This window comes from Osmerus eperlanus, chromosome 14 (genome assembly GCF_963692335.1).
Source record: "Osmerus eperlanus chromosome 14, fOsmEpe2.1, whole genome shotgun sequence".
Lineage (NCBI taxonomy): Eukaryota > Metazoa > Chordata > Actinopteri > Osmeriformes > Osmeridae > Osmerus > Osmerus eperlanus.
This window is the reverse complement of record NC_085031.1, coordinates 9,005,068-9,026,592: the sequence shown is the minus strand read 5'-3', so window position 1 is coordinate 9,026,592 and position 21,525 is coordinate 9,005,068. Positions and strand designations below refer to the sequence as shown.

General features: G+C 41.5%; 6 protein-coding genes and 3 long non-coding RNA genes across 11 annotated transcripts; 1 reads left to right on the top strand and 8 right to left on the bottom strand.

Moving 5' to 3' along the window:
- Window positions 1-255: 255 nt before the first annotated feature.
- LOC134033305 (uncharacterized) lies at window positions 256-939 on the bottom strand. The gene is made up of 3 exons (XR_009932107.1): window positions 857-939; window positions 619-686; window positions 256-342 (listed from the first exon to the last, which is right to left on the bottom strand). It is a non-coding gene; the product is annotated as an uncharacterized LOC134033305 (long non-coding RNA).
- Window positions 940-1,624: 685 nt separating this feature from the next.
- scpp7 (secretory calcium-binding phosphoprotein 7) lies at window positions 1,625-3,638 on the bottom strand. Its single transcript, XM_062477400.1, has 9 exons — window positions 3,580-3,638; window positions 3,362-3,426; window positions 3,205-3,249; window positions 2,856-2,903; window positions 2,681-2,722; window positions 2,415-2,474; window positions 2,199-2,285; window positions 1,970-2,018; window positions 1,625-1,861 (listed from the first exon to the last, which is right to left on the bottom strand). The coding sequence occupies exons 2-8, from the start codon at window positions 3,413-3,415 to the stop codon at window positions 1,974-1,976; spliced, it is 381 nt and encodes a 126-aa protein (XP_062333384.1). The 5' UTR covers window positions 3,416-3,426; window positions 3,580-3,638; the 3' UTR covers window positions 1,625-1,861; window positions 1,970-1,973.
- Window positions 3,639-4,530: 892 nt separating this feature from the next.
- LOC134033262 (calcium-binding protein P-like) lies at window positions 4,531-7,364 on the bottom strand. The gene is made up of 7 exons (XM_062477359.1): window positions 7,217-7,364; window positions 6,761-7,051; window positions 6,586-6,642; window positions 5,709-5,855; window positions 5,552-5,584; window positions 5,382-5,420; window positions 4,531-5,196 (listed from the first exon to the last, which is right to left on the bottom strand). Exons 1-7 carry the CDS (start codon window positions 7,268-7,270, stop codon window positions 4,738-4,740), a joined length of 1,080 nt encoding a protein of 359 aa, XP_062333343.1. The 5' UTR covers window positions 7,271-7,364; the 3' UTR covers window positions 4,531-4,737.
- Window positions 7,365-8,261: 897 nt separating this feature from the next.
- Window positions 8,262-9,378, bottom strand: LOC134033304 (uncharacterized). The gene is made up of 4 exons (XR_009932106.1): window positions 9,186-9,378; window positions 9,020-9,076; window positions 8,832-8,876; window positions 8,262-8,735 (listed from the first exon to the last, which is right to left on the bottom strand). It is a non-coding gene; the product is annotated as an uncharacterized LOC134033304 (long non-coding RNA).
- Window positions 9,379-10,219: 841 nt separating this feature from the next.
- Window positions 10,220-11,144, bottom strand: LOC134033299 (STE20/SPS1-related proline-alanine-rich protein kinase-like). The gene is made up of 4 exons (XM_062477402.1): window positions 11,079-11,144; window positions 10,895-10,960; window positions 10,755-10,805; window positions 10,220-10,557 (listed from the first exon to the last, which is right to left on the bottom strand). The coding sequence occupies exons 2-4, from the start codon at window positions 10,958-10,960 to the stop codon at window positions 10,336-10,338; spliced, it is 339 nt and encodes a 112-aa protein (XP_062333386.1). The 5' UTR covers window positions 11,079-11,144; the 3' UTR covers window positions 10,220-10,335.
- A 2,076-nt stretch (window positions 11,145-13,220) lies between these two features.
- On the bottom strand, window positions 13,221-13,600 carry LOC134033311 (uncharacterized). Its single transcript, XR_009932113.1, has 3 exons — window positions 13,546-13,600; window positions 13,379-13,446; window positions 13,221-13,265 (listed from the first exon to the last, which is right to left on the bottom strand). It is a non-coding gene; the product is annotated as an uncharacterized LOC134033311 (long non-coding RNA).
- Window positions 13,601-14,047: 447 nt separating this feature from the next.
- LOC134033293 (BCL-6 corepressor-like protein 1) lies at window positions 14,048-15,058 on the bottom strand. Of its 2 annotated transcripts, XM_062477393.1 has the most exons (5): window positions 14,957-15,058; window positions 14,760-14,833; window positions 14,606-14,674; window positions 14,291-14,516; window positions 14,048-14,206 (listed from the first exon to the last, which is right to left on the bottom strand). In XM_062477393.1, the coding sequence occupies exons 1-5, from the start codon at window positions 15,024-15,026 to the stop codon at window positions 14,187-14,189; spliced, it is 459 nt and encodes a 152-aa protein (XP_062333377.1). In that variant the 5' UTR covers window positions 15,027-15,058; the 3' UTR covers window positions 14,048-14,186. The 2 variants fall into 2 exon arrangements, with proteins under 2 accessions (XP_062333377.1, XP_062333376.1); XM_062477392.1 differs by having other exon boundaries at window positions 14,048-14,516.
- Window positions 15,059-15,633: 575 nt separating this feature from the next.
- LOC134033888 (basic salivary proline-rich protein 1-like) lies at window positions 15,634-19,012 on the top strand. Its single transcript, XM_062478173.1, has 17 exons — window positions 15,634-15,752; window positions 15,859-15,948; window positions 16,071-16,205; window positions 16,293-16,598; window positions 16,729-16,806; window positions 16,891-17,034; window positions 17,125-17,199; window positions 17,301-17,330; window positions 17,443-17,463; window positions 17,589-17,615; window positions 17,706-17,732; window positions 17,876-17,902; window positions 18,052-18,081; window positions 18,168-18,194; window positions 18,290-18,325; window positions 18,425-18,460; window positions 18,580-19,012. The coding sequence occupies exons 1-17, from the start codon at window positions 15,702-15,704 to the stop codon at window positions 18,616-18,618; spliced, it is 1,179 nt and encodes a 392-aa protein (XP_062334157.1). The 5' UTR covers window positions 15,634-15,701; the 3' UTR covers window positions 18,619-19,012.
- Window positions 19,013-19,134: 122 nt separating this feature from the next.
- odam (odontogenic, ameloblast associated) lies at window positions 19,135-21,349 on the bottom strand. Of its 2 annotated transcripts, none has more exons than XM_062477377.1 (10): window positions 21,309-21,349; window positions 21,146-21,209; window positions 20,992-21,027; window positions 20,831-20,890; window positions 20,398-20,637; window positions 20,191-20,247; window positions 19,788-19,928; window positions 19,594-19,626; window positions 19,421-19,504; window positions 19,135-19,297 (listed from the first exon to the last, which is right to left on the bottom strand). In XM_062477377.1, the coding sequence occupies exons 2-10, from the start codon at window positions 21,203-21,205 to the stop codon at window positions 19,262-19,264; spliced, it is 747 nt and encodes a 248-aa protein (XP_062333361.1). In that variant the 5' UTR covers window positions 21,206-21,209; window positions 21,309-21,349; the 3' UTR covers window positions 19,135-19,261. The 2 variants fall into 2 exon arrangements, with proteins under 2 accessions (XP_062333361.1, XP_062333362.1); XM_062477378.1 differs by having other exon boundaries at window positions 19,205-19,297; window positions 20,191-20,244.
- Between the last annotated feature and the right edge of the window lie 176 nt (window positions 21,350-21,525).

Genomic DNA, 21,525 nt, shown 5'->3' with positions numbered 1-21,525 from the left:
ATCATCTACATAAAATACAGTGTAAGAAAGATGACAGCGTACAATTTCCATGCTGATGGCCCCGTTCATGTCTGGATGCATGGGCTGGCCTGCTGGAAAGACATCCGTCCCCTGCAGAGTGAGAGAAGGGATGTTATCACAATTCAACTTTTAAAATAATATGAAAAACACTACAGGATAAAGATTCATGTTGAGATGGACGGTCTAAAACGATTGAATCTGCTGTTGAATGTGAACACAGAATTAGACAACCTCCAGCAAGTGTACCTGTTGCCGTACCTGTGTGGGTGGGCCAGCCTGTCTGGGCCCAAAGTGAGGCATGAAGTGAAAGAAAGAGGGAAGCTGAAAAGACACAAGGTTTACAGTCAAACAAAAACAATTTTGTATTTGTGTTCATTCATCTCCGTGATGACTGATAGGTAGGTCGGCCGTGATACCCCAGCGTATGGTTCTGTTGATGGATATCTGGCCCCAAATATGAATTACATTGTTGATGTAACATAACATATTAAGTTGATAACATGGTATACGTTGATGAGTTGAGAGGCTTTAATATTATTGTTAGTATATACTCATTTATAATGATGCTAGTAGTATTATTGATCTTGTCAAACTTACCGGGACAGCCGATATGGAGCTGGTCAGGCAGATACACAGGATGAGCAGCTTCATGGTCACAGGATTCACTACGACACAATCACAAGAAACCTAATCAACATCATGAATCAACATAAAAAATATCAGCAAAGATCATGTCACCAAACACAGTGCAGCTTTTTTTTTTTTTCAAAAATCTCTGAAGCATTTCAAATAAAGGCCTTGTTCTAAAAGCTAGGTTCTATTTTCAGTACATCACCTGCAGTACTATTGGTACAGGTTCTGAAGAAGACAGGTTCGGTAGGTCTATTCCTATGTCCACCGAAACATGGGCTTTTAAATAGTTCTGGCTGAATTCTCAGCCAATCGGTGTTGACCTTACATTGGCACCACCCTGCGACTGAGTGTGGGTGTCTAGTCCTGAGCTTTAGTAAATGATCAGTGGTCAGGTAGGCTGTCTCAGTAATAGCAGTGCCCAGCTGATTATGTGTATCACAGGCTCATTTCAGCCTTACTCTGCATCATACTGGAGCACATATATAGAATTAAATTTCACCCAGAAGAAATCAGGAAGGCATACATAGAGGTGAGTGCCCTGGGGAAATGTTTCTCATGCTTTCTCATTCACGGCAGCTTTGCAGTCCATAAATGTGTTTCGTTACAGACTAGGTGGACTATGGTGAGAGCACTGTACAGACATAGACGCTTGTGGAAGAAAGTTCTGTCCGTCTCCACAAGAACAATGCAACCATCAGTTTAGGTGCTGGGTTTATGAATATTAGACAACCAGCTGATTGGAGAGAGAATTTAACACCTCGGCATGAAAATGACCAGTTCAGACACAGAGATATTAGCAAAGTCTCTCTGAGGCTTAAAGGTACCTAAGCTGATGGTCACACCGTTATAGTGGAGAAGGACATACGTTTTTTCCACACAATATTTATGTGTATATATATATGTATGTGTGTGTATTTGCTTATCTGTGTGCGTGGGTTTGTTGTCACAATATTACTCAAACACAAAGGGATAAGTTGATAAAAGTTTTATTACCGATCAGGTCAATAACAAACTTGCCATACAAAAAACATTGGTTATACAATAGCTAATCCAGGTTTTAAGCACCATTTGACAATTTTAATTAGCTTTGGTTTAATATCTGCATTAACCGCATTACTTTATGGAAATAAAAGCAGCATTAGAAGGACACATTTCCAGTCTTGTTTCGATAGGGGGCGCAGTTGATCAATCACCAGTCATTTGTCATCTGAACAGCAGAAAAAGAAAAAAAAAATTATACAACAAAGAAGATTTCACTGACTGAGCCAGAAAGGTTTCAATGCCAGGTGTGTGTGTGTGTGCCTGCGGGACTCACATCTTTATTCATCGTCTTCCTCATCATCATCAGACTTACGTCTGGGAGCCTGTAACGACACACGTCACAAATGAACCATTCAACACTTCTGTAAGGAGCAATGGTCCCATACCATACACTTTTACATTAAAAACTGGACTAACACTGTGCAGTGTTTCTGCATGAATATCATCAGCTGTATATTAGCTAGGAGACACCCTATGTTAGAGACTAGAAATGAGAGTCTTACTCGAGCAGCAGGGGCTGCAGGGGCAACAGGGGCTGCAGGGGCAACAGGGGCAACAGGGGCAGCCTGGGCGAAACCGAAGGGGTGGAACTAGAGGAGAGGAGAGGACGGGAGAAGAGAAGAGGGGAGGGCAGAGGAGAGGAGACACATTACATACAGGTGACCAAGGACACCAATAGTCTGTCCTATACTGTACATGCACAGCACATCAGAACTTACGATCTCAATGCTCTCTCTACCAAGGGGCTGGGGGATCTCCTGCTTGATAAACCCACGAGTCTGTGGATGAAGACCACCCAGAGGACGCGTTCACACACAACCACAGAAACATCGCTTTCACTACCAACTTCAATTCAGCACATTTATGGATGTTGAAAAACTTTCGGCCCTAATTATTAAATGCACATTTTGTCGCACTGAAAGCTTTCTGTCGTGATGAGGGAAACTTTCTTATGGCTCTACGGTATGTTGCCATAGTTACTCACAGGTCCGCGGGCAGGCTGTTGGGCAGCATTGACAGGGAGGAGCTGTAAAATATAAATGATGGGTTACCATACCAGGTTTGAAAATGGCTTACAGTAAGTGAAGACAGTTGTATTCTAGCTAATGAAAGAGTTGTATTCTAGCCAATGAAAGAAGCCAGGAGGACTATAGACTTGCCACTTCCAGACTGGCAGGTCCTGCTCCAGCAGGAACAGCTTGGAGGGCCTGGGGATTGAGAACATTTTAAATTGTCTCTTTACATTGGCATATCATCACACACATCAATCAGATAGACTTAGTTGAAGTGTATCATTTCCTGTGAATTTCAGAGTATCAAATTGTTCTTTCTGTTTTCTTGGAGAAAGCTTAATAACAGATCCTTGTCATGGAGTAACTACTGTTTTGAGGTGAGAATATAAAATGTTTAGGTGTGCAATTTTAGGGAAATTAAAATATGTATTATCCCCACCACGACAGTCACTCTGCATTCTTTATACATTATATCCCAGTGTTAGTCCTCTCTTACCTGGGCAGGTGCATGGTGCATGTCAAACTCCATGAACATCATTTGCTGAAAGATGAAAAAAATAAATGTCAACCTCACACTGCCTGTTCCTATCAAACCAATGTTCATTAATGCAAACCGAATATTTCTGAATTCTTTATCGGGATTGAGAACTCACAGGGACGCAGATGGCAGTCCCAATGACAAAGGCCAGCAGAAGGAATGATTTCATTTTGAATGAATCTGCAAACAAAAAATACAATTTTAGAAGGAGTACCATGACACACAACAGAGACATTATATATTTTAAATCTGTATCAAAGTTTCCCAAATGTACCAAGCACACATTGTTTTAAGATTGCGATTGACATAACTTTGAGAGTTCTCCTACATTACCTTTGGATGTGTAGAGGCACACGGTTATCGCAGGATGCTTGAGGAGGAGTGTGATGACAGTGGAAAGGTCCTCTCCTTTTTATTCTCTTCTGAAACAAAAGAACACTCTAAAGCTGCTTGACAGGCCTTGGTTCCTTGCCAAGCTTTTACTTTGAATTGTGCAAAAATGTGCTTTGGCAGCTGAAATGTATCAATAGGGAAGATCTCCAAAGATAGAGATAAAGATTAATTATGGTCTGTCCCTCATCCTGTGTTTTATTAGATGGCTCCTAGAGGGAAGCAATGCTATCAGTTGTTGTAAACATGCACAAGATGTGACATGATATAAATGATTAGGGACAAGAGGAGAAAAACTGTTTTCACACGTGGATAGACCTCTAATGAGCATAAGGACCTAGCATAGTTTGGTAATTTTGAAATAGTGGTCTCCCTAACATTTTTGAGCAATGACCAACTGAAAGCCTTTCACATATAGCGACCTTAAATGTTTTTGACTCACTGAGCACTGACATATTCAAGAAATAAACCTACTATGTGAGACATTGCATTCCAAAACCATGGGGGGTTAATATGCAGTGCACATACCCTCCACCCTCATAATTTTCCATAGAGGTTCTTTTCAATGAAATTAACCTTGTTCTGAGAAACATATAATTAAAGGTTTTACACACCAGGAAGGGAATGTGTGGTTTTATTTTGTTATCTCCTTCTTCAATCATCTTCATCTGAACTTAATCTCAAAGTGCTCTACCTGGGGGGTGGGATGAGGTGAAAGAAGGCTGATTGAAGACAACATGTCATACATATCATGTCCTCAAGAGGATTGATTGGGCAACTTTTTCATATGCCATTGTGTTTTTCTTTTGTTAAGTTTTGAATGCTGTACATCATTCAGGCCACAGACATTCAAACAGATGCAAGAAAGAAGACATTTATCAGAAATGTGTAATCTTGAAGAATATCTTCTTTTTTATTTATTATAATTCATAACATTTAATAATAACATAAGAAATACAACTTTCATCAAGCAAAACCTCTCTAATGTTACACAGTATACTCATTACAATTACTACACTATCACTAATAAAACTCAACACATATTTTAACATCAAATTCCCTTATGTTTCCATACAAATCTACTTGTTCAGATGTTTTTCTTCAAGGATAGAGGTCTGTGTTGGTCTCCACGGCAAACTTCGCAGTGGGCGTGGTCTCAGGGAGGAGGTATACTTCAGATTCAATGAGCGGTGGAGAAATGCCTGAATATGTGGCGGTGGGCTCGACTGATTGATAGTTGGGCTCGACCACTGCTGGGAAGATGGCTGCTTCTAGACCAACTGGTAGAGCCTGAGGGTCCGGCAGGGCTCCAGGGAGGGGAACCTCTCCAATGGTTACCCCAGGATAGGTGGCCTGTCTGGTGGGGAGGCCCCCATGTGAGGCTGCCATGGTGGGTATGAAGGCAGGAGAGGGTAAACTAAAGCTTTGCAGACCCGGGTTAACGGCCATGGTGCCTGTAGGCAGACTGGCTGGGGCCACCTGCCGGGCCTGAGATTTGGCCACGTTTGTCCCTTGTATATTGGGCATAAATAACCCTATCTGTCCCATTCTGTCTGCCATCTTTGAAATAAATAGAGAGTGAAGACAAGGCAGATAGAGGGTGAAAGAGAGAGAGAAAAGCAAGGGAAAGAAAATATGGGTGTGTTCAGTTGGCTTTTACACAGATGGGTGTCAATGAGTGCATTGAGTTCAGTGAATTTTTTGCAATTACTAACAAGGCTTGATTAAGATCTTGGTTGCCTCACCTCAAGTTCCTCAGAGCTCAGTCCCCCAAACAGAGGGTCCTAGGAGGTAAACGCAAGAATGAGTCATTCCACTGAGTGACATCGTTCAAACAAAATGAACTGCAAACATAGAATGTACAGTATCATGATATTGATCAAATAATATCAATAATATTATATTATTGTTTTACCCTTGATTGTGGAATCCAGAAAAATTGAGGAGTCTGTGGGTACAGAAAATATACCTTTCAACACCTCATCTTACAGATACTATCTAAAAGCATGACCTGCTTCTTGAACAAACAGGAGGAACCAAACGCAGCTGCAGGGTCAGGCCTGCTCTGGTACCTGCTGTGGCTGCTCCTCGGGCAGGGGATTCTGGGCTGGTGCTTCAGGTTGGGAGGGAGGCATGACTGTTTCTACTGGGCCGGATGGAGCAGGGAAGTGTGGGTAGACGGGTGGCTGGAAAAACACTGGCATTCCATAGGGGGAGAACTGAAGACGAGCAAACAAGTCACATTAAATTCAAACGGTATATTCATTCATATTTCTTAATTTACATTACTATTTATAATATAATATATCTATTTTTAAATTATTTATAATTTCTATGACTTTTCATGACTAATTTATAATACATTATATTTTATATAAACTATTTCCTGCACTTGTAAGTGAAATCTACAGTAACAGAATTAGAAATCTAAAATTATGTTTGTGTAGCTGTTCTAGACAAAAGATTGTTTAGAGACCATTCTGCTGAAATGAACTTGATGACACGTCAGGGAAAAAATCTATTACAGTATACAATATATTGTCAATAAATCTCTTTTCCTGGTTATAAATCAACAGTCTTCTTTGAATATTGCAGCCTCCTGGAGTCATAACTCAAGCTCTATCTGATCGAGTTAAAGGGTTCATTTTGATGTCAGAGGTTTACCCAACAAATCAAAAGCCTGGGAGGAGAAGACTGAAGGACAGATACAGGCAGTTTTGGTTTGATAAATAAGATAAATATTTTGACAGCGGAACTTCAGAAAAAAAAAATCCCTACAGTAGATGTGGCAAATGAACAAAGACTGCTTCAGGGCCAAACGTTTCAACTTAATTATGTTTGGTTTTGGATGAAAACCAACAGATATTTCACAAATTATTGCACTATCAAGAAACTGTACCTTTACAGTAACACGTACACAATCAGACCACACATACAGCTTTATCTTACCATCTGATTCCCTTGCTGTGGTGAAAACGCAGGGAAGTATCCATAGGGAAAAACATACTGTAAAAGAATGAGTAAACACAATGCTATTTCTATAACGCTCAAACAATCCTTTTTTTTTTATCAAACACAATATCATCTTTCTCATGAATGACTAAGTCAAGCCTGTGTGTCTCACCTGAGGTTGCTGAGGCAGAGGTCCAGGCTGAGCAGGACTCTGAGTGTTGGGGTGGAAAGGAATCATCAGTTGTGGTCCCCAAGCGTGGGGCTGAAAGGGAAACAGGAACTGACCCCCACCCTGGGCATCCTGTTGCTGAGGTAGTATAGGCTGGGGTTGCTGCACACTGGGATGGATCTGAACCACTACTTGAGGCCCAGGTTTTGTGGCAGAGGTTTGCACAGATGGGTCTTTTTGGGCCGGTAGGTCTCCTCTTTGTTTAGGCTGTGAAAGAACTGGGCCTCCAGTGACCTGGGCCAGATGAACACGTGCATGGAAGAAACGTGGGGTTAGAGCTCCGCACTGAACTGAGTAAAAAAGTATAAACAATAGACAAAAAACAAGATGAATTGTCATTTCCAAGATATAAGTTGTGCGATAACATGTCTGTCTAAAATACAAACAGAAGATACTTACTGGTACTGCAGTTACAGTGGTGACAATATATGCCAGTATTGCCAGTCTAATCATCTTAAAAACGGTGTTTTTGAATTTTCAAAGAAGAAAGGGGTAAAAACAAGTACTTATATGAGAGAAAAAGTGAGAGAATACACCAGAGATCTGGAACTTATGCACTGTCCATGGAACGAACCAACCAATCACGTCAGACCAACATAATTTCCTTTCTTGAAGTACCTGAAGTGGTCTATGAGCTAATGGCCACAGACCAAGCACTGATTTGATGTAATTGAGAGGTCTTCATTTAGTTCTAGTGCTGTAATGTCTGAAAAGGCACACAAGCAAACATACAAAAGCCACTGACAATAATTTTTCTTTACATCATAGTCTGAGGTCCATGCATCATCCGTAATTAGAGTCAACCACAATGGTGTTAAAAGAATAAATTACACTTAGATCAATAAAATCAGTAGAAGAATCTTGTGTTATGGTGAGGTAATAATCTTACCAAACCATAACTAACATTAGAAGTCCAGTATTTATAAATGCAGACATGGGCCGATGTGCTTCTAGGATTTGTAATCTAGGATTTGGGTGTTCTAGGATGTTAGGATTTGTAGTTCCAACTAATATACAGTTTTCAAGTGTCCCAGCTTGTATCTCCATCCATCAATAAGGAGTGGTGTGGTTGGAGTGCAGGCTTAGACACTTAACTGGCCTTGGTGACTGGGGTGCTTTCCTCACAGGCCTAGTATTACACCAGCAGCACCTAGGTATGTCATAATCTGAGCTAATCCTATAATTTATATCTGTGCCATTGGCTGTCCTCAGCACTCTCCCACACACTGAAAAAAATAACCCAAAATCCATACACAAACACAATGAGACACACATGCAAACATCAAGATCATAAATGCTTCATGACTCATCCTGGGACACGCCTTCATGCCACCTTCTCAATTCGAATCTTGGATTCTAATTCTTCAACATGACCAGAACAACATTGTGTAAATAAGATAAAGACTAAACACAATCGGAAATAATATTAAAATAAGCAACACAATTCTTAATACAATGAATTTATCTTCTGATAAAACAGAAATAGAGCACAAATCATATAAAAAGCCAGTCAAAATGCAGATAGATCTATTTAATGTGGAAATAAATGGACATGTTGAGAAGAGCTTTGCTGCCCTGGTTCATTGTTAACAGAGGATAAGACATTGTACTGAAGACATTTAAAACAAGAGATGTTTAAGAAAAAGGATTCATAGACATGTGCAGGTACCACTGAGAAGGTCTAGCCATTGTCTCCTCGTTTGGGGGTGGTACCAGGGGGTGGGGTAGCGGGTCCTGGGGCTGGGGCCGGGGTCGGGACTGGGGCCGGAGCTGGGGCCGGGGCTGGGGCTGGGGCCGGGGCTGGGGCCGGTTGGGGCAGCAGCCAAGGATATAGAGGCCACAGAGGGAAGGGAAAGCGGGGATGCACCGGTATTGGGCGATACCAGCGGAATGTTGGGATTGGGTAGATGTTACGTCTCTACAACACAAGACAGATATGTTTAAAATATGTTGACATTAGTATTGCAAATAGTTGATAGACGAGTAAAGTTATATTTTAAATACATTTTCTTACCTCATCGCTGTCAGAGTAGCTTCTATGATAGTGACGACCACAGTTCTACAAAAAAGTATTGATACATTTATACTAAAGTCATTTGGTTTTACATTTTACATGCATCAGCCTACTTAATTTTTATTCAAGTAAAGCTTTCACTAAATATTGATTTATATACATGAATAATGTTATTATACTACACTTACAGTTTCAGGGAAAATTCCAAAGATGAGAATGAACAGATAAACAAAGTTCATGATGTACTGAAAAAAGATTACAAAAAGATTTCATTAATACACAAAAATATAACATGTTTTTTCTGTAAATAGTTGATCAATAAAAAGGACAGTTTATAAATGGGAGCTAACTTACCTTGAGGACTTGAATCTGGCAGGTTCTTCAGGGAAATTCCATGTATGATTAAACAGGTAGTTACTCCTCTGTGTTCACATCTAAACTTCCAACTCTCTTTTTCTCAGATGTCTCAAGCCAACCCTTGAATAATTAATAAACCAATTAGGATTAAAAAACAATTATTTCCTCACTAATATGACTCATTGTTACAGACATTTGAAATGTTGAGACAGAAAGACAAAGAAGCAGAGACTCATTCACACAACACACATGCCCACGCAAACACATGTACGCACACGCACGCACACACACACACACATCCTCAAAAAACGTCCTTCAGCCACATGTACAAACTAAATTATAAGAATTAAGCATGCATATAAAATACAACTTAACGTATCAAAGTAAAATATTTATAACTTATTAGATCTACCCCTTACCTGTGGCAAAAACAGCCAGCTCATTATTCAGCCTTTTCTCAAAGGTCTTGCAAAAAGAATGTGGACATGTTTTGAATATTTCAGAGAAATATGCAGTTAAAAATCAATGCATGTAGTCTAAGGAACCTAGCTAATTCTAGATTTGGCACCTGTTGCTTCAGCATGGGCTTCGAGGAGAACAACTTTCAAAACAACTGTGTTGTGTTTGTTACTGCACCAACTACACCCATGTTCTCATCATAAGGACTTAAAGACATGTTGAAATGGATCATTTTCCACACCGCTTTGAGTGTCCACCAGCAACCAACCTTGTTAACACGCCCTGCAAACAAACAGCTGTTACTACAGTAGGAGGGGTGATGAGGGTTCTACCCCACTCGGTTCACTTCTCTGATTATTGACGTCTTACTGAAGGCATCACATATAGTGAATCTCAACACTTGATTCTTTTCATATGGTGTTCTGTTTCTCTTACTGACAAGTACACTACTTGCCACACACATAAACACACACTACCACACACACAATACTTTCTGTACTTGTTGTTACCCACACAAAGCATGTATCACACCAAGAAGGTCCTATCAAACAATGAAGTCATGAAGCCATATGTGCTATTTCCAATTGTCTTTATTGCATATTGTGTAAACCAACATCATCCCAGCAGACAGGTTATTGCATAGATCAGTCAGAAAAGACATTGTTGACTCCTGTCTGTGATTAATGCTCTAGCGTCCTGGAGCTGGGGCTGGGGCTGGAGCTGGGGCAGGAGCTGGGGCAGGAGCTGGAGCTGGGGCAGGAGCTGGGGCAGGGGCAGGAGCTGGGGCAGGAGCTGGGGCAGGGGCAGGGGGAGGAACCAGACCAAGTCTCTGGAGGAACAAGAAGTAGTTGTAGTACTGGAGGAAATTTGGCGTGTCATTTGGCCTGCCATTCCGCCTGCCATTCCTGTCCTGTAAAGGAAAAAAGGCAAGAAGAAAAGGCTGTCAACAACATGCAGACACTTTCTGTGATCTCAGATGAACACTTTCAACAATTTTGGAGATTCATGCTATGGCATCATATATTGATAAAGATACTCTGCTAAAGATATTCAGATAATGACATGGTGTTCTTGGTTTTTATGCACTCAGACTAGAGTTAGACTCACTTCTTCGCTTGAAGATGAAGAACGCTTCTCGATGACATGGTCAGGTTCAGCCTAAAAAAGACACGCTTTAGTCATTTGTAGAGAAGTACAGATCCCAATGACATGTGTACGTTGGCCTCAGCCAACTGTCTGACTCCTACCAACGCTGAAGTGAGAAGCATCAAGCATCCAAGAACAACTGCAAGCTTCATTCCAAACATCTGCATCTAAAACACCAAATAGGAAAAATGAACAATCATAATCATCTTTAATCCACAGTCATTTGTAAGTGTTTCATTTGACCAGGAACAGTAATCCTGAACCTAAACACTCTTCTGTTTTTACCTTGGTGTATCTCAGGGTCTCTGTGAGTATCTTGAATACAAGTTTTCTTGTTGTCTCTTGTGTATGAGCTGATGGAAAGAACAACCAGCAAGCACAATATATACAACCTTTCAGCCAATCACTGCTCTCGTTAATTAAGCTTACCGAATGTGTTGTAAGGAAGGGTGTTGTACTGTTTGTTGTCTGGGTTGGACATGCTAGATTGGCATTGCCAAACAGGCATGCTCATTAGTTTTGGATACCATAATCCCACAACATGGGTGATATATGGGTTTTGTCTCCATAAACGGTACATTGTTTTGGATATGTGTGCTAGATAACATTTCTTCACAATGTGACAGGTCACCCATCTAAGACTTTCCTCATTATTTACCTTAAACATGTTATAAATACTATCTATCCAAATAAGAATTAAGAGATGTTATGCTTGCTGAGGTGGGGTAGTTTGAGCTATTGAGGACTAGGGATGTGCATGACCATATTTAGGCAAATACTACCGTCTCTGCTCTTATTGTTGGGATCTCAGAATGAATCACTTCCTCAAGTGTTCATCAGGCTTTGAAGTTTGGTTAGATTTTGACAGAGGCTGGGATGTAGAAAACTGGTTTCTCTTTGTGTGTTCAGGCAGAAGTGAGTAACTAGCCAGGCTTGCACATAACTACACTGCATTCACCAGTTAACATTTTCTGCTAAAGTCGTCAGTTCACCTTGTGGATTCACACTCACAGCTCCAACTAACTGTTTCAATTCACACAAACTAAGAGACTAGTGATACCCACCACCTATATTCACGTACCAACAATTTTGTTCTTACAATTTTATACATTTTGACAAGTAACACACACATAAACCCACAGTAGTTTCACAATTAATGGGGTACCACCAGGCCCAGCACAGATAAATCATCTAACACTTACCCAACTTCCGATTCCTGTGCCTGTACCAAGTGTTGGTCTGAAAACAATAATTTAACCATTAGCAAGATACACTTCTACACAGCTATCAACGAAAAGTCTAAGTATTTTATTCATCAAATACAGAGTGGCAGTGTTATCTGGACAAATAAATGCTTGAGATGAAGCTGCATTTAGTAACGCAGTTGGTGCAAACATAATTCACATTATGGATGTCTAAATGGCTAGTGCAGAGTAGCCTAATTGTCTGGAGGTAGAAGCTGTCTGTGTTTGGAAGTACAAGCACTGATGCTTATAATCCATCTGTCAGACGTTAATTGGAAAGGTTTGTGGTCTGGCTGCAGTGATTTTGTGGGTTTTCCTCTGGCATTGCAGGTGGTAGGTGTCCAATTGGATGGGAAGCCCATAGCCAATGATGTCCTCGGCCGTTCTCACCACTCTTTACAGAGCCTTACTTTTGACTTTGACCTATTATAGTCAATGAAAACAGGCCAACCTTGTCAGCTTAACAGAACACACCTAATAAACAAATCAAGAACACCTAGTGACTGACTCCAGCTGACTCCAGAACCCTCTACTGAAGCAATGCCAGGAACTATAACTGTCCACACAGGGTTTCATGTTGGCCTCCAGCAATTTAGAGAAATAGACTCCCAACTTTCAGAAGCACTGACAACACAGCAAAACAAAACTCCAGAAAGTTTTTTTTTCATTGTTTGATTTATTGAAGACTAATTCAAGAGCATTAATTTACATCCGGGATTTTTAAAAGTCAAAGACTTTGCTGCACCGTCTTCTGGTGAAGTCCATCTTACTTCCCTGGGGCAGGGGCTGGGGCAGGGGCTGGGGCAGGGGCTGGGGCAGGGGCAGGGGCTGGGGCAGGGGCAGGGGCAGGGGCAGGAGCAGCCGCAGGAGTGGCCAGACTGGCCAGCAGGAAGGGTAGGAGAGTCAGGAGGGCATTGTTGTTGTTCTGAGTGGGCTGAGGCTGGGCGTACGGGTAGAATGGGAACTGAGGCTGGAACTGGTAGGGATTGAACCCTCCAAAACCTCGATACATCTGAAACACATACAGAGAAAGAGGGAGGAGAGAGAGAGAGAGAGAGAGAGAGAGAGAGAGAGAGAGAGAGAGAGAGAGAGAGAGAAGTAAAGCGCAGGCGTATATGACTTGTATTGTATGTGTATGTAACATTAATGATGAGGGTTCTTGATAAACACTAACCTCATCACTATCACTTGAAGAGCGTTCCTCTCTATCATGGACCTCCTTGGATACCTTCAAAAAGAAGCAATTCAACAATTATATAAATACAATTATTTAAACAGGTCGAGCCTATCACATATCACAACCTGTGTCTGTCGCATCAACTGTTTTAACACAGAGCTTACCGGAAGGGAGGAACACAGTCCAATGGAGCACATAACCAGGAACAACAGTTTCATGACTCTCTTGAATCCTTTTAAAGAACAGAAAGAAATTACAGCATTTTTTTGCTGACAATGACACTAAACTGACACTGGTACCCTTGATGTCGCCTCATGTATAATATACATACCTGTTGAAGAGAAGATGCAAAAATGTGTAATTGTATTGGAGCAAGCAAAATGTGGTAGTGACTTCTGAAGCTCCAGTATGGGCTTTATAAAGACCGCCACCATACACAATCAACCAATCAGATCTCAAAACTGTTGTGGTCATTTGTCCCCCCCCCCCCCCCCCAAAAACAAGGTAAAAAAAATTATGTTATGACATTGAGATTTGAATGGTTTATTTCCAAAACCTGTAAATCTACAGTCCTCCCACAAAGCCTTGTGTCTCATCAGATGTTAAGAAACCTGTAGATCTAGTCAAGCCATTTTGAAAGGGTCAGTGATTCATACATACATCTTGCATTTTGAAAAGACTTGTGTTCTTACATGGGCTACTAAGCAGACTGTATTCAAGCACAACATTCCATGCTTATAGTATTAGCTTTAAGTTGTGCCATTAATTTGTTCTCCTTTCTCATAAGATTTTCTAAAACGGTGTCAGTCTTTTCAGTGAGAAAACGGAACAATATTCAGTATTTAGAATTTACTACATTTTAATTTATTCTGTTCCCAAATTGACTTTGCCAGGAATTCAATATGATGATACACAATTCATATTCAATGTCAGGATCAAGGACTGAGACAATCAAATCAACCAAACACTTCCTTATTGACCCACAGGGGCAGGTGTTGAGGCTGGGGCTGGAGTTGAGGCTGGGGCTGGGGCAGGTGTAGAGGCTGGGGCTGGGGCAGGTGTTGAGGCTGGGGCAGGAGTTGAGGCTGGGGCTGGGGCAGATGTTGAGGCTGGGGCAGGAGTTGAGGCTGGGGCTGGGGCAGATGTTGAGGCTGGGGCAGGAGTTAAGGCTGGGGCTGGGGCAGATGTTGAGGCTGGGGCAGGAGTTAAGGCTGGGGCAGGTGGGGCAGGTGGTGTGAGGAAGCTAAGGATCAGTTGAAGAAACTGATCTTTTGTCAGCTGAGGCGGCAAATTGAAACCAGCCTGTATAAATAAAAAGAGTGTTTAATTCTGATAATTATGAGTTGGGTTCACTTGAGCATAACTATAGTGCCTAATTAAGGCAAGCAAACCTCATCAGAGTTGGAGTTGGAGTGAGAATCAGAGTCAGAGCGAGCCACTCGTTGGTGCTTCACCTCCGCCTGGAAAAACAGACAAGGCTGTCAACTCACGAAATGCAAAAGACTGAGAAGTAGAACAAAATGTCCTTGACATTGTCAAACTCACAGGCAGAGTCAGTGCCAGCCCCAGAACACATGACAGAATAACTGCAGTCTTCATCATTGTACTGGATGTAAGTCCTATAGAGAACACAGAAACAGTTAAACCATACTCCACATTTTAGGTTGAACATATTAGATTAGTACTGTGAACAATCCTAAACAGACACACATAGAAATGCAAGTACATATATGGTAAATTACCTTTAAATCTCACAAATCTTGACAGATGTTCAGGTTTAAAGATGAGAGAAAACAATGGATGTAGATCCATCTTGTGGGTTCTTTTAAAGAGCCTCACCAATGTCATCATATGTCACACCAGATAAAAAGGTTGTGAAAACAAAGCCCCATATTCTGAAATAGGAGAGGAGTGGTAATCCAGGATTAAAATGGATGTCAGTTTCATTGTGGTTTGGGACTGGGCCGTTTATTCTAATCATGTTAATCTGGTTGTTTTGGAAACACAAACCCACTTAATCTGATAATCAAGTGCTAAGAAAAATGATTGTTTCCTTCATTCTGTTATTCCAGTTCTGTCTCTTATTGAATCATGTTTTCAGACAAGATACAGATTGTGTAAGGTCATCCACATGCCTTTGTGTTTGAAAATGTAAAAAAATTATGACATCTACAAAAAGTAAGTTTTGTAGATGTCATTTGTATCTTTCTTTCCTCTGTCACATACCTTCGTGGCAAAGCCAATCCCAAAGTCTGGACTAGCGACTGAATTCTGAGCTCAAGGTCAATTGAATCCTATCCTCTGGAATCACTATGTGAAATTGTAGACATTATTGCACACGTACATCCCACAGGAGTAATCCAAAACGATAGGGATTTCACAACACTCGCTTTCAAATAAAAGTGCCCACACACAACCGGGAGTACAGAGACATTGTCAGGGCACAGGTAGGAGCAGCACAGTGACACTACAGGTTAATCTGGAGTGATGGTCAACCTTTTTGTTGTGGCTTTATTCTTCTCAGCAGTAGCCGCACGAGTGAGTACACATTCTACATATTCCCAAACTGTAAAAAAAATAATTGTTGGATTAATTTAGGTGCTTGATGATGTAAAACTTTTGTGATTGTATTAATCTTCCTCAGCCTGATCCATGGAAGCAGTGGCAACGAGGAAGTCCTCCATCATCCCCCTTTGGTGGGCCTCCTGAAAACACTAACATGCTCCCGAAGAGGGTACGTTTTAGATGATCGTAAATTAGGAATTAAAAATATTAGACAGAAATTATTATGATCCATTCATTCATCAATTATGCTTGATTTAAAATAAATGTCACTGGAACAAGTGTTCTGTACAGCCCAATGACAGAGGAGGAGCTCGCCCACAATTTGGGGGTCAACCAATGGGTGGAGGGAAAGAAAGCCAAGAACCAATGGGCGGAGGACCTTTATGGCCATGGTGGGATGTGAGGAAACCTGGCAATCCAACATGGGTAAGAAGATTTCCCTCACCGTGGCCATGACAAAATATTTGCAATAACATATTCCCGATTTTAACTGACGTCACTGATGTCATGTAGCCTAAAGAGACACCCCCCTGGCTCCCAGAGAGGCCCACAGCAGGACCAGGGAATGGAGCCGCCCAGCCTCCCAGCAGCCCACAGCCTGGACCAGGGAATGGAGCCGCCCAGCCTCCCAGCAGCCCACAGCCTGGACCAGGGAATGGAGCTGCCCAGCCTCCCAGCAGCCCACAGCCTGGACCAGGGAATGGAGCCGCCCAGCCTCCCAGCAGCCCACAGCCTGGACCAGGGAATGGAGCCGCCCAGCCTCCCAGCAGCCCACAGCCTGGAGGACCCCCTTTAATCCCTGAAAGGGGGGACAGACTGGTAGGTGACAACTACTCACTACCAACCTAAGTTCATTGTAGTCTAGATAGTCTTTTAACATCTATAACTGTACAGTAGAGAGGGTCATATGGAATAGATATACTATCTTTAAATCTCGTTTGGGATCTAGAAAGATGATTGGGGTCCATGGTGGGAGCAGGGAACTATGGGAGATCTTGCGTCACCACCCAGCCTTCCACCTCTGTTTGTAAGTACAGCAACACAAACAACCTTTCCTAACACACACACACACGTCATTGAGTTAATATGCAATAATACATCATCTATGCAGGGACCTGGTTTTGGGTACAAGCCTGAGGGCGCGGGGGCCTACCCTGGCCAGGAGCCCCAGCGTGGGCCGCGAGGCCGACCTGAGAAGCCCGGAGGGCCCAGAGGAGGAGCACGACGTCCAAACACACGGGACCGAAACAGAAGGGTAAGACACAGCAACAATGCTCCTTGACTACACACTAGACTGATAGAAAAGACGTCCGATAAATGAAATGTGGATTGTGTTTGTGGGCAGCCTGGACCGATGCCTCCATTCCCTGGAGCTGGCAACATCCTTATTGGAGGGAAGCCCCTGATCCCTGAGATTGTGGTAGGCTGCTCAGACACTCACGCAGTCCCGTTCTGTACATTGTAACATTAAAAGGAGTGAGTGTGGATGTACGTCTCTTTATGAGGTTTTTCTTTGTTCAGGGCAATAGGGAGTTCTTCCCTTTCCTGAAGGTAAAGTACAATGTTTGCCATTTTTCCCACATCAGACACAGCTTACTGAAATGTGATATCTTAATTTTGTCAGGTTGGATTGACAGTCATTTTTTGTTTCTTGTTTCATCAGGTGGATAATGTGACTTTCCAGGTAAGAGCAACGTTTTAAGTTCCTTTAAGTTTGTTTCTGTAAATTGTCTGTATGCTAAATTAATCAATAACTCAAACAAGACATTTTTAAATTCAACTTTTCTATTACAATCATTATTTTCACAGAATGTGTCTGACCTTCCCCTGAAAGAGGTTAGTGATGAATTGCCTCCTGGTTACGACTAGTTTGTTCATCTCTAAACCAAACAGTTCATGGACGTGTAAATAATTCCCTTTTTTTAGGGGGAAAATCTTTTCCTGCTGCCAATGGTAAGCATTTGATACATATAGTAAAGATGTCTGCATCACAGGGGCTCGTGGGGACTGTTGCATTCAGTAGAAAGACCCACATTAAAGGTGTAGCAAAGACACTTTCTTTGACTTTTCTAACACATCTTGTCTTTGCCTATCAGGACACAACAAGACCACCTCCACCAATGGTATGAGTCAGTCTTCTTACAGTAAACAGACTCTTTGTATGGCTTTGACGCTCTTCATCAGTGGCAATGAAATATTAACATAACAGTAATGAAGCATAAGGAATCAAACTAATATTGGAACCATAATGTGTCTTTGATATGTCTCACAGGTTGATCCCAACGCACCTCAGAGGCAATTGGTATGATCATAAGTTTCTCTTACTGGGAAATAGATTTCTCTTTTGAGGATAATTAATGTATGTTTATATTTTTTCTCTGGTGATAGTTTGGAAATCCTTCCTATAATCTTCAGGTAACTCATTATAATTTTTGTCATGATTTGTTTCATGATGTTAGGATATATTGCTGGTTGAATCACTAAGAATTTATCTTCATATTTTGTTTCAGCCCTATCTGAAGCTCATCTACAATCCCACTGCAACGGTAATGAATTGAAAACTTCGGAATACATGTTAATTAATTAATTAATTAGTAAGTAAGTAATTCAACTGTAATCAATGCTTTTTTTTTGGTCTTTTAAAGCGTAAAATTTCTTTTGAATATGGATTAACAACGCTGGTGAGTAACTTCAGTAAAATCTAAAAAATACATGCCATAATTTGTGATAAATATACTTGGTGACACGTGTTTATTTCATGGTAAAAATCTGTTTCTTTTGCATGGCTCTTTGTCTGAAGCTTCCATTTGGTAAGTGTTGGTTGATGTTCTTATTCTAAGAACACTAAATTGAACGTGATGTTAATAACCTCTGGTTCCCCAACAGGCTAAGACTAGGACATGAGCCAAAAGAAACCCAGAATGGAAGATGTGGCTATCATTCTGAAGACCACCGTTCATCACTTGAATTTGTTATCTAATAGGTTATATATCAAACTATCATACTTGCAAACTACAAACTCAAGTTGAAGCCTTTAGGCTTTTGGTTTGATCTCTTTTTCTATCTTTGTTGTGTAGCAATCTTTTTATACTTCATCATATATTACCTGTATATCATATTGTAAATCATATAAGTAATGATGAAGTAAAACTTCGTAACTTTCTTTCATTAAAATGGAATTCATGCAAACTAATACTATTTATTGCAATTCAAGAGGTTTGACACAAGCATGCAAGTTGCATGAGTGGTTTTATTTGACAATGCATTATACTGTTGCTCAAAATTGTTTTGATCATTTACATCAATGACAGTGATGCGAAGATTATGCTGGAAATGAAAAGCAAAAACAAAGTTATCAGTTGAAATATGACCATTAACATGATACTAGGACAAACCTAGATTGAGGATATCATATATTGATCCTCGGTAAAAACATGTTACGGCGTCAGTTTACCTTGATGGCTCTTGGTGCCCACTGTGGTCTAGGGCTCAAATATGAAGGGGAAGTTGGGCCGGCCCTGTAAACATATTCAGAACAAACAATCAAGGTACTACATTGGAACAATGATGCAACTTTTAAGCACTGTGCAACTTTATGCTATTTTATTTTTGGGTTAAAGGTCAGGGGTCAGGGGTCACACCTCATCAATGCCGGGGTCGGCTGTGTCTCCACGGTGATCAGGGGGCAGGGGGGAGGTCTCCGTCGGTCTGTCCTTGGGCCATGTCTAATGACGACAACACAAACTCAACATCTTCCCAGAAACCTCTCTCTCTATTTAGAAGCTGTTAGAATGTTTTATGATGGTATCCTCACCCTTTCTCCTTGCCCCGGTGGTTTGATTGCTTGCTGTCGTCATGAGAAAAAGACAAGACAAGAAAAATGACAAACTACCTCAATTAGCTCTAAACTGTCCATGATCCGAGTACCACAGATTGAGGTGCATGGAAAATTACTTTTAGACATGACAGAGACAGGAAATGCTCAAGTCAATGAAACTTCATCCTTACCTGCAGGGGGAGCTGTGGGTTCTGGGTGGTCTTCTCCGGGTTCTGCTGGCCCTGACCATTGTTGATGGTTGGTTGCATGACCGATGGGGAGTTCCTCATCTGAGGGTAACCATAGGGTGTGTATTGGTAGTAGGGGTAGCCCTGTGGAGAGCTGAGAGTTAGATTGCCATCTGAATGGAGAATTAAAATTCATTAAGTATGGACTGAACACTAAATATGTTAGAGGTACCAAAATTGTACATGGTTAGTATTGGACTTTTGATCATTACTACATTATTCAAGATGTGTTGGTTCTGTCAGTGTTGTATACAGCGCGCTCTGGACCTCAGGAAACTAGCTGATGCTACATCACCACCAAACAGGGATCCTGACGAAGATGGAGGTAGAGTAGGATTCTACCTACCTGGACTCTGGGTGGCTGAGGGTAGGCGAAGGATGGGTAGTACTGGGGAACCATCTGCTGAACACAAGGAAAGAGAGATTAAACTGAAACATATATTTGAAATGGCATGATACCTCATTAATATTGAAGGTTAGCAGGTAGCAAAGCTAACACAACCTTATCTTCAACACCTGAGTGTAAAAGTGAACAGTCTTTGATGTTGCAGACCTGTTGTGTGTTGTGTGTCTGGTGGGGGCTGTTTGGGTCCTGGGGAGTCCCGGGCTGCGGCTCCTGCTGGGCGTTTGGGAATATTTGGGGAGTAAGCTGGTTCCCCTGGGCAGGGAACAACATCGGGGGGCCCATCGGCCCGAAGGGGCCTGTCAGCTGGGGATTAAAGTTCACCAACTGGGGGGTGCGAGCCAACTCTGCCTGCTGCTGGAGCACGTACTGGGGCAGGAAGGGAGAGGCCTGTGGAAGTGGGGGTGAAGGTCAGGGGAGTTTCAGGTGAGAGATACCCAAGTCAAATGCATTCATAACATGTTAGTCTTCATGTCAAATAGATAAGTAGCAGTGTGTCAATGACACTGACTGCTATTGATCTAGTTTATTTTGAAGCATTTTTTGCATTATGATTGAAATACAAAAAAGGTCCTCTCAGTACTTGTACTTGTGCTTGACCAAAGCCCAGGTTGGTCAGTGTCAGCCCGTTCAGCCGCAAAATCTGAAAACCAGAAAAGCTTGAAACATGACTGACCCAGTATCGATGTGGGAATCAGAAGAATTGTTTTTGCAGTGAATTTGTCATCTGAATATGTACTATACCTCATTGCTGTTACTCCCAAGAATTCCAATTTGCACCTTTAAAAGCAAAAATGTTTACACACGTTTTTCTTTAGCATTTACATTTACCTGTCTCCAATGTGAAGTAAACATGGCAGACAAAGTGTCTTTGCAGACATATTATGGAATCACTTACTGGAATGGAAAAAGTCAAAGAAAAAAGGCAGACCAACACAGCAGCCAACTGACACGTCATGGTCCTGAAGTAGAAAGCAGAGTTGTTTCAAGGCCTTTCAATACAAAAACATGAAACATTTTTGTCAATATCAACTTTGTCCTGTTTGAAATGTTCACTTTACCTTTTTCAAGTGTTTTCCAGTCTTTCAACTTTCCTCCTTTCATTGCATCTCTCTCCTTTTATACCCTCCCTGCATCAACAAGCTGAGCCATGGAGACCCAGACACACGCGGCCACCATGACGCAGGAGCACTTAAAGACAACCACATTAGACTCAGACAGTCACGGTGCAGAAATACTGTGTCATTATGGACATGGTGTCATCCCTGATCTCAAGAC

Bases quoted from the DNA above. Each gene is read 5' to 3' on its own strand.
- scpp7 (XM_062477400.1), bottom strand. From the start codon at position 3,415: ATGAAATCATTCCTTCTGCTGGCCTTTGTCATTGGGACTGCCATCTGC. The intron at 2,904-3,204 runs GTAAGAGAGGAC...CTCAATCCCCAG, and splicing joins TGCACCATGCACCTGCCCAG to GCCCTCCAAGCTGTTCCTGC. The intron at 2,723-2,855 runs GCAAGTCTATAG...TATATTTTACAG, and splicing joins GACCTGCCAGTCTGGAAGTG to CTCCTCCCTGTCAATGCTGC.
- LOC134033262 (XM_062477359.1), bottom strand. From the start codon at position 7,270: ATGATTAGACTGGCAATACTGGCATATATTGTCACCACTGTAACTGCA. The intron at 6,643-6,760 runs GTGAGACACACA...ATTCTTTTACAG, and splicing joins CTCTGCCTCAGCAACCTCAG to TATGTTTTTCCCTATGGATA. The intron at 5,421-5,551 runs GTAAAACAATAA...TTTACCTCCTAG, and splicing joins TCTGGATTCCACAATCAAGG to GACCCTCTGTTTGGGGGACT.
- LOC134033299 (XM_062477402.1), bottom strand. From the start codon at position 10,960: ATGCAGATGTTTGGAATGAAGCTTGCAGTTGTTCTTGGATGCTTGATG. The intron at 10,806-10,894 runs GTAGGAGTCAGA...TGTCTTTTTTAG, and splicing joins TGCTTCTCACTTCAGCGTTG to GCTGAACCTGACCATGTCAT. The intron at 10,558-10,754 runs GTGAGTCTAACT...TTTCCTTTACAG, and splicing joins CTTCATCTTCAAGCGAAGAA to GACAGGAATGGCAGGCGGAA.
- LOC134033293 (XM_062477392.1), bottom strand. From the start codon at position 15,026: ATGGATCTACATCCATTGTTTTCTCTCATCTTTAAACCTGAACATCTG. The intron at 14,834-14,956 runs GTAATTTACCAT...TGTTCTCTATAG, and splicing joins AAGATTTGTGAGATTTAAAG to GACTTACATCCAGTACAATG. The intron at 14,517-14,605 runs GTTTGCTTGCCT...TTATTTATACAG, and splicing joins CCAACTCCAACTCTGATGAG to GCTGGTTTCAATTTGCCGCC.
- LOC134033888 (XM_062478173.1), top strand. From the start codon at position 15,702: ATGGTCAACCTTTTTGTTGTGGCTTTATTCTTCTCAGCAGTAGCCGCA. The intron at 16,599-16,728 runs GTAGGTGACAAC...TTTGGGATCTAG, and splicing joins CTGAAAGGGGGGACAGACTG to AAAGATGATTGGGGTCCATG. The intron at 17,616-17,705 runs GTTAGTGATGAA...CCCTTTTTTTAG, and splicing joins CTGACCTTCCCCTGAAAGAG to GGGGAAAATCTTTTCCTGCT.
- odam (XM_062477377.1), bottom strand. From the start codon at position 21,205: ATGACGTGTCAGTTGGCTGCTGTGTTGGTCTGCCTTTTTTCTTTGACT. The intron at 20,891-20,991 runs GTATAGTACATA...TCTGGTTTTCAG, and splicing joins TTGGGAGTAACAGCAATGAG to ATTTTGCGGCTGAACGGGCT. The intron at 19,627-19,787 runs GTAAGGATGAAG...TCATGACGACAG, and splicing joins ACCCACAGCTCCCCCTGCAG to CAAGCAATCAAACCACCGGG.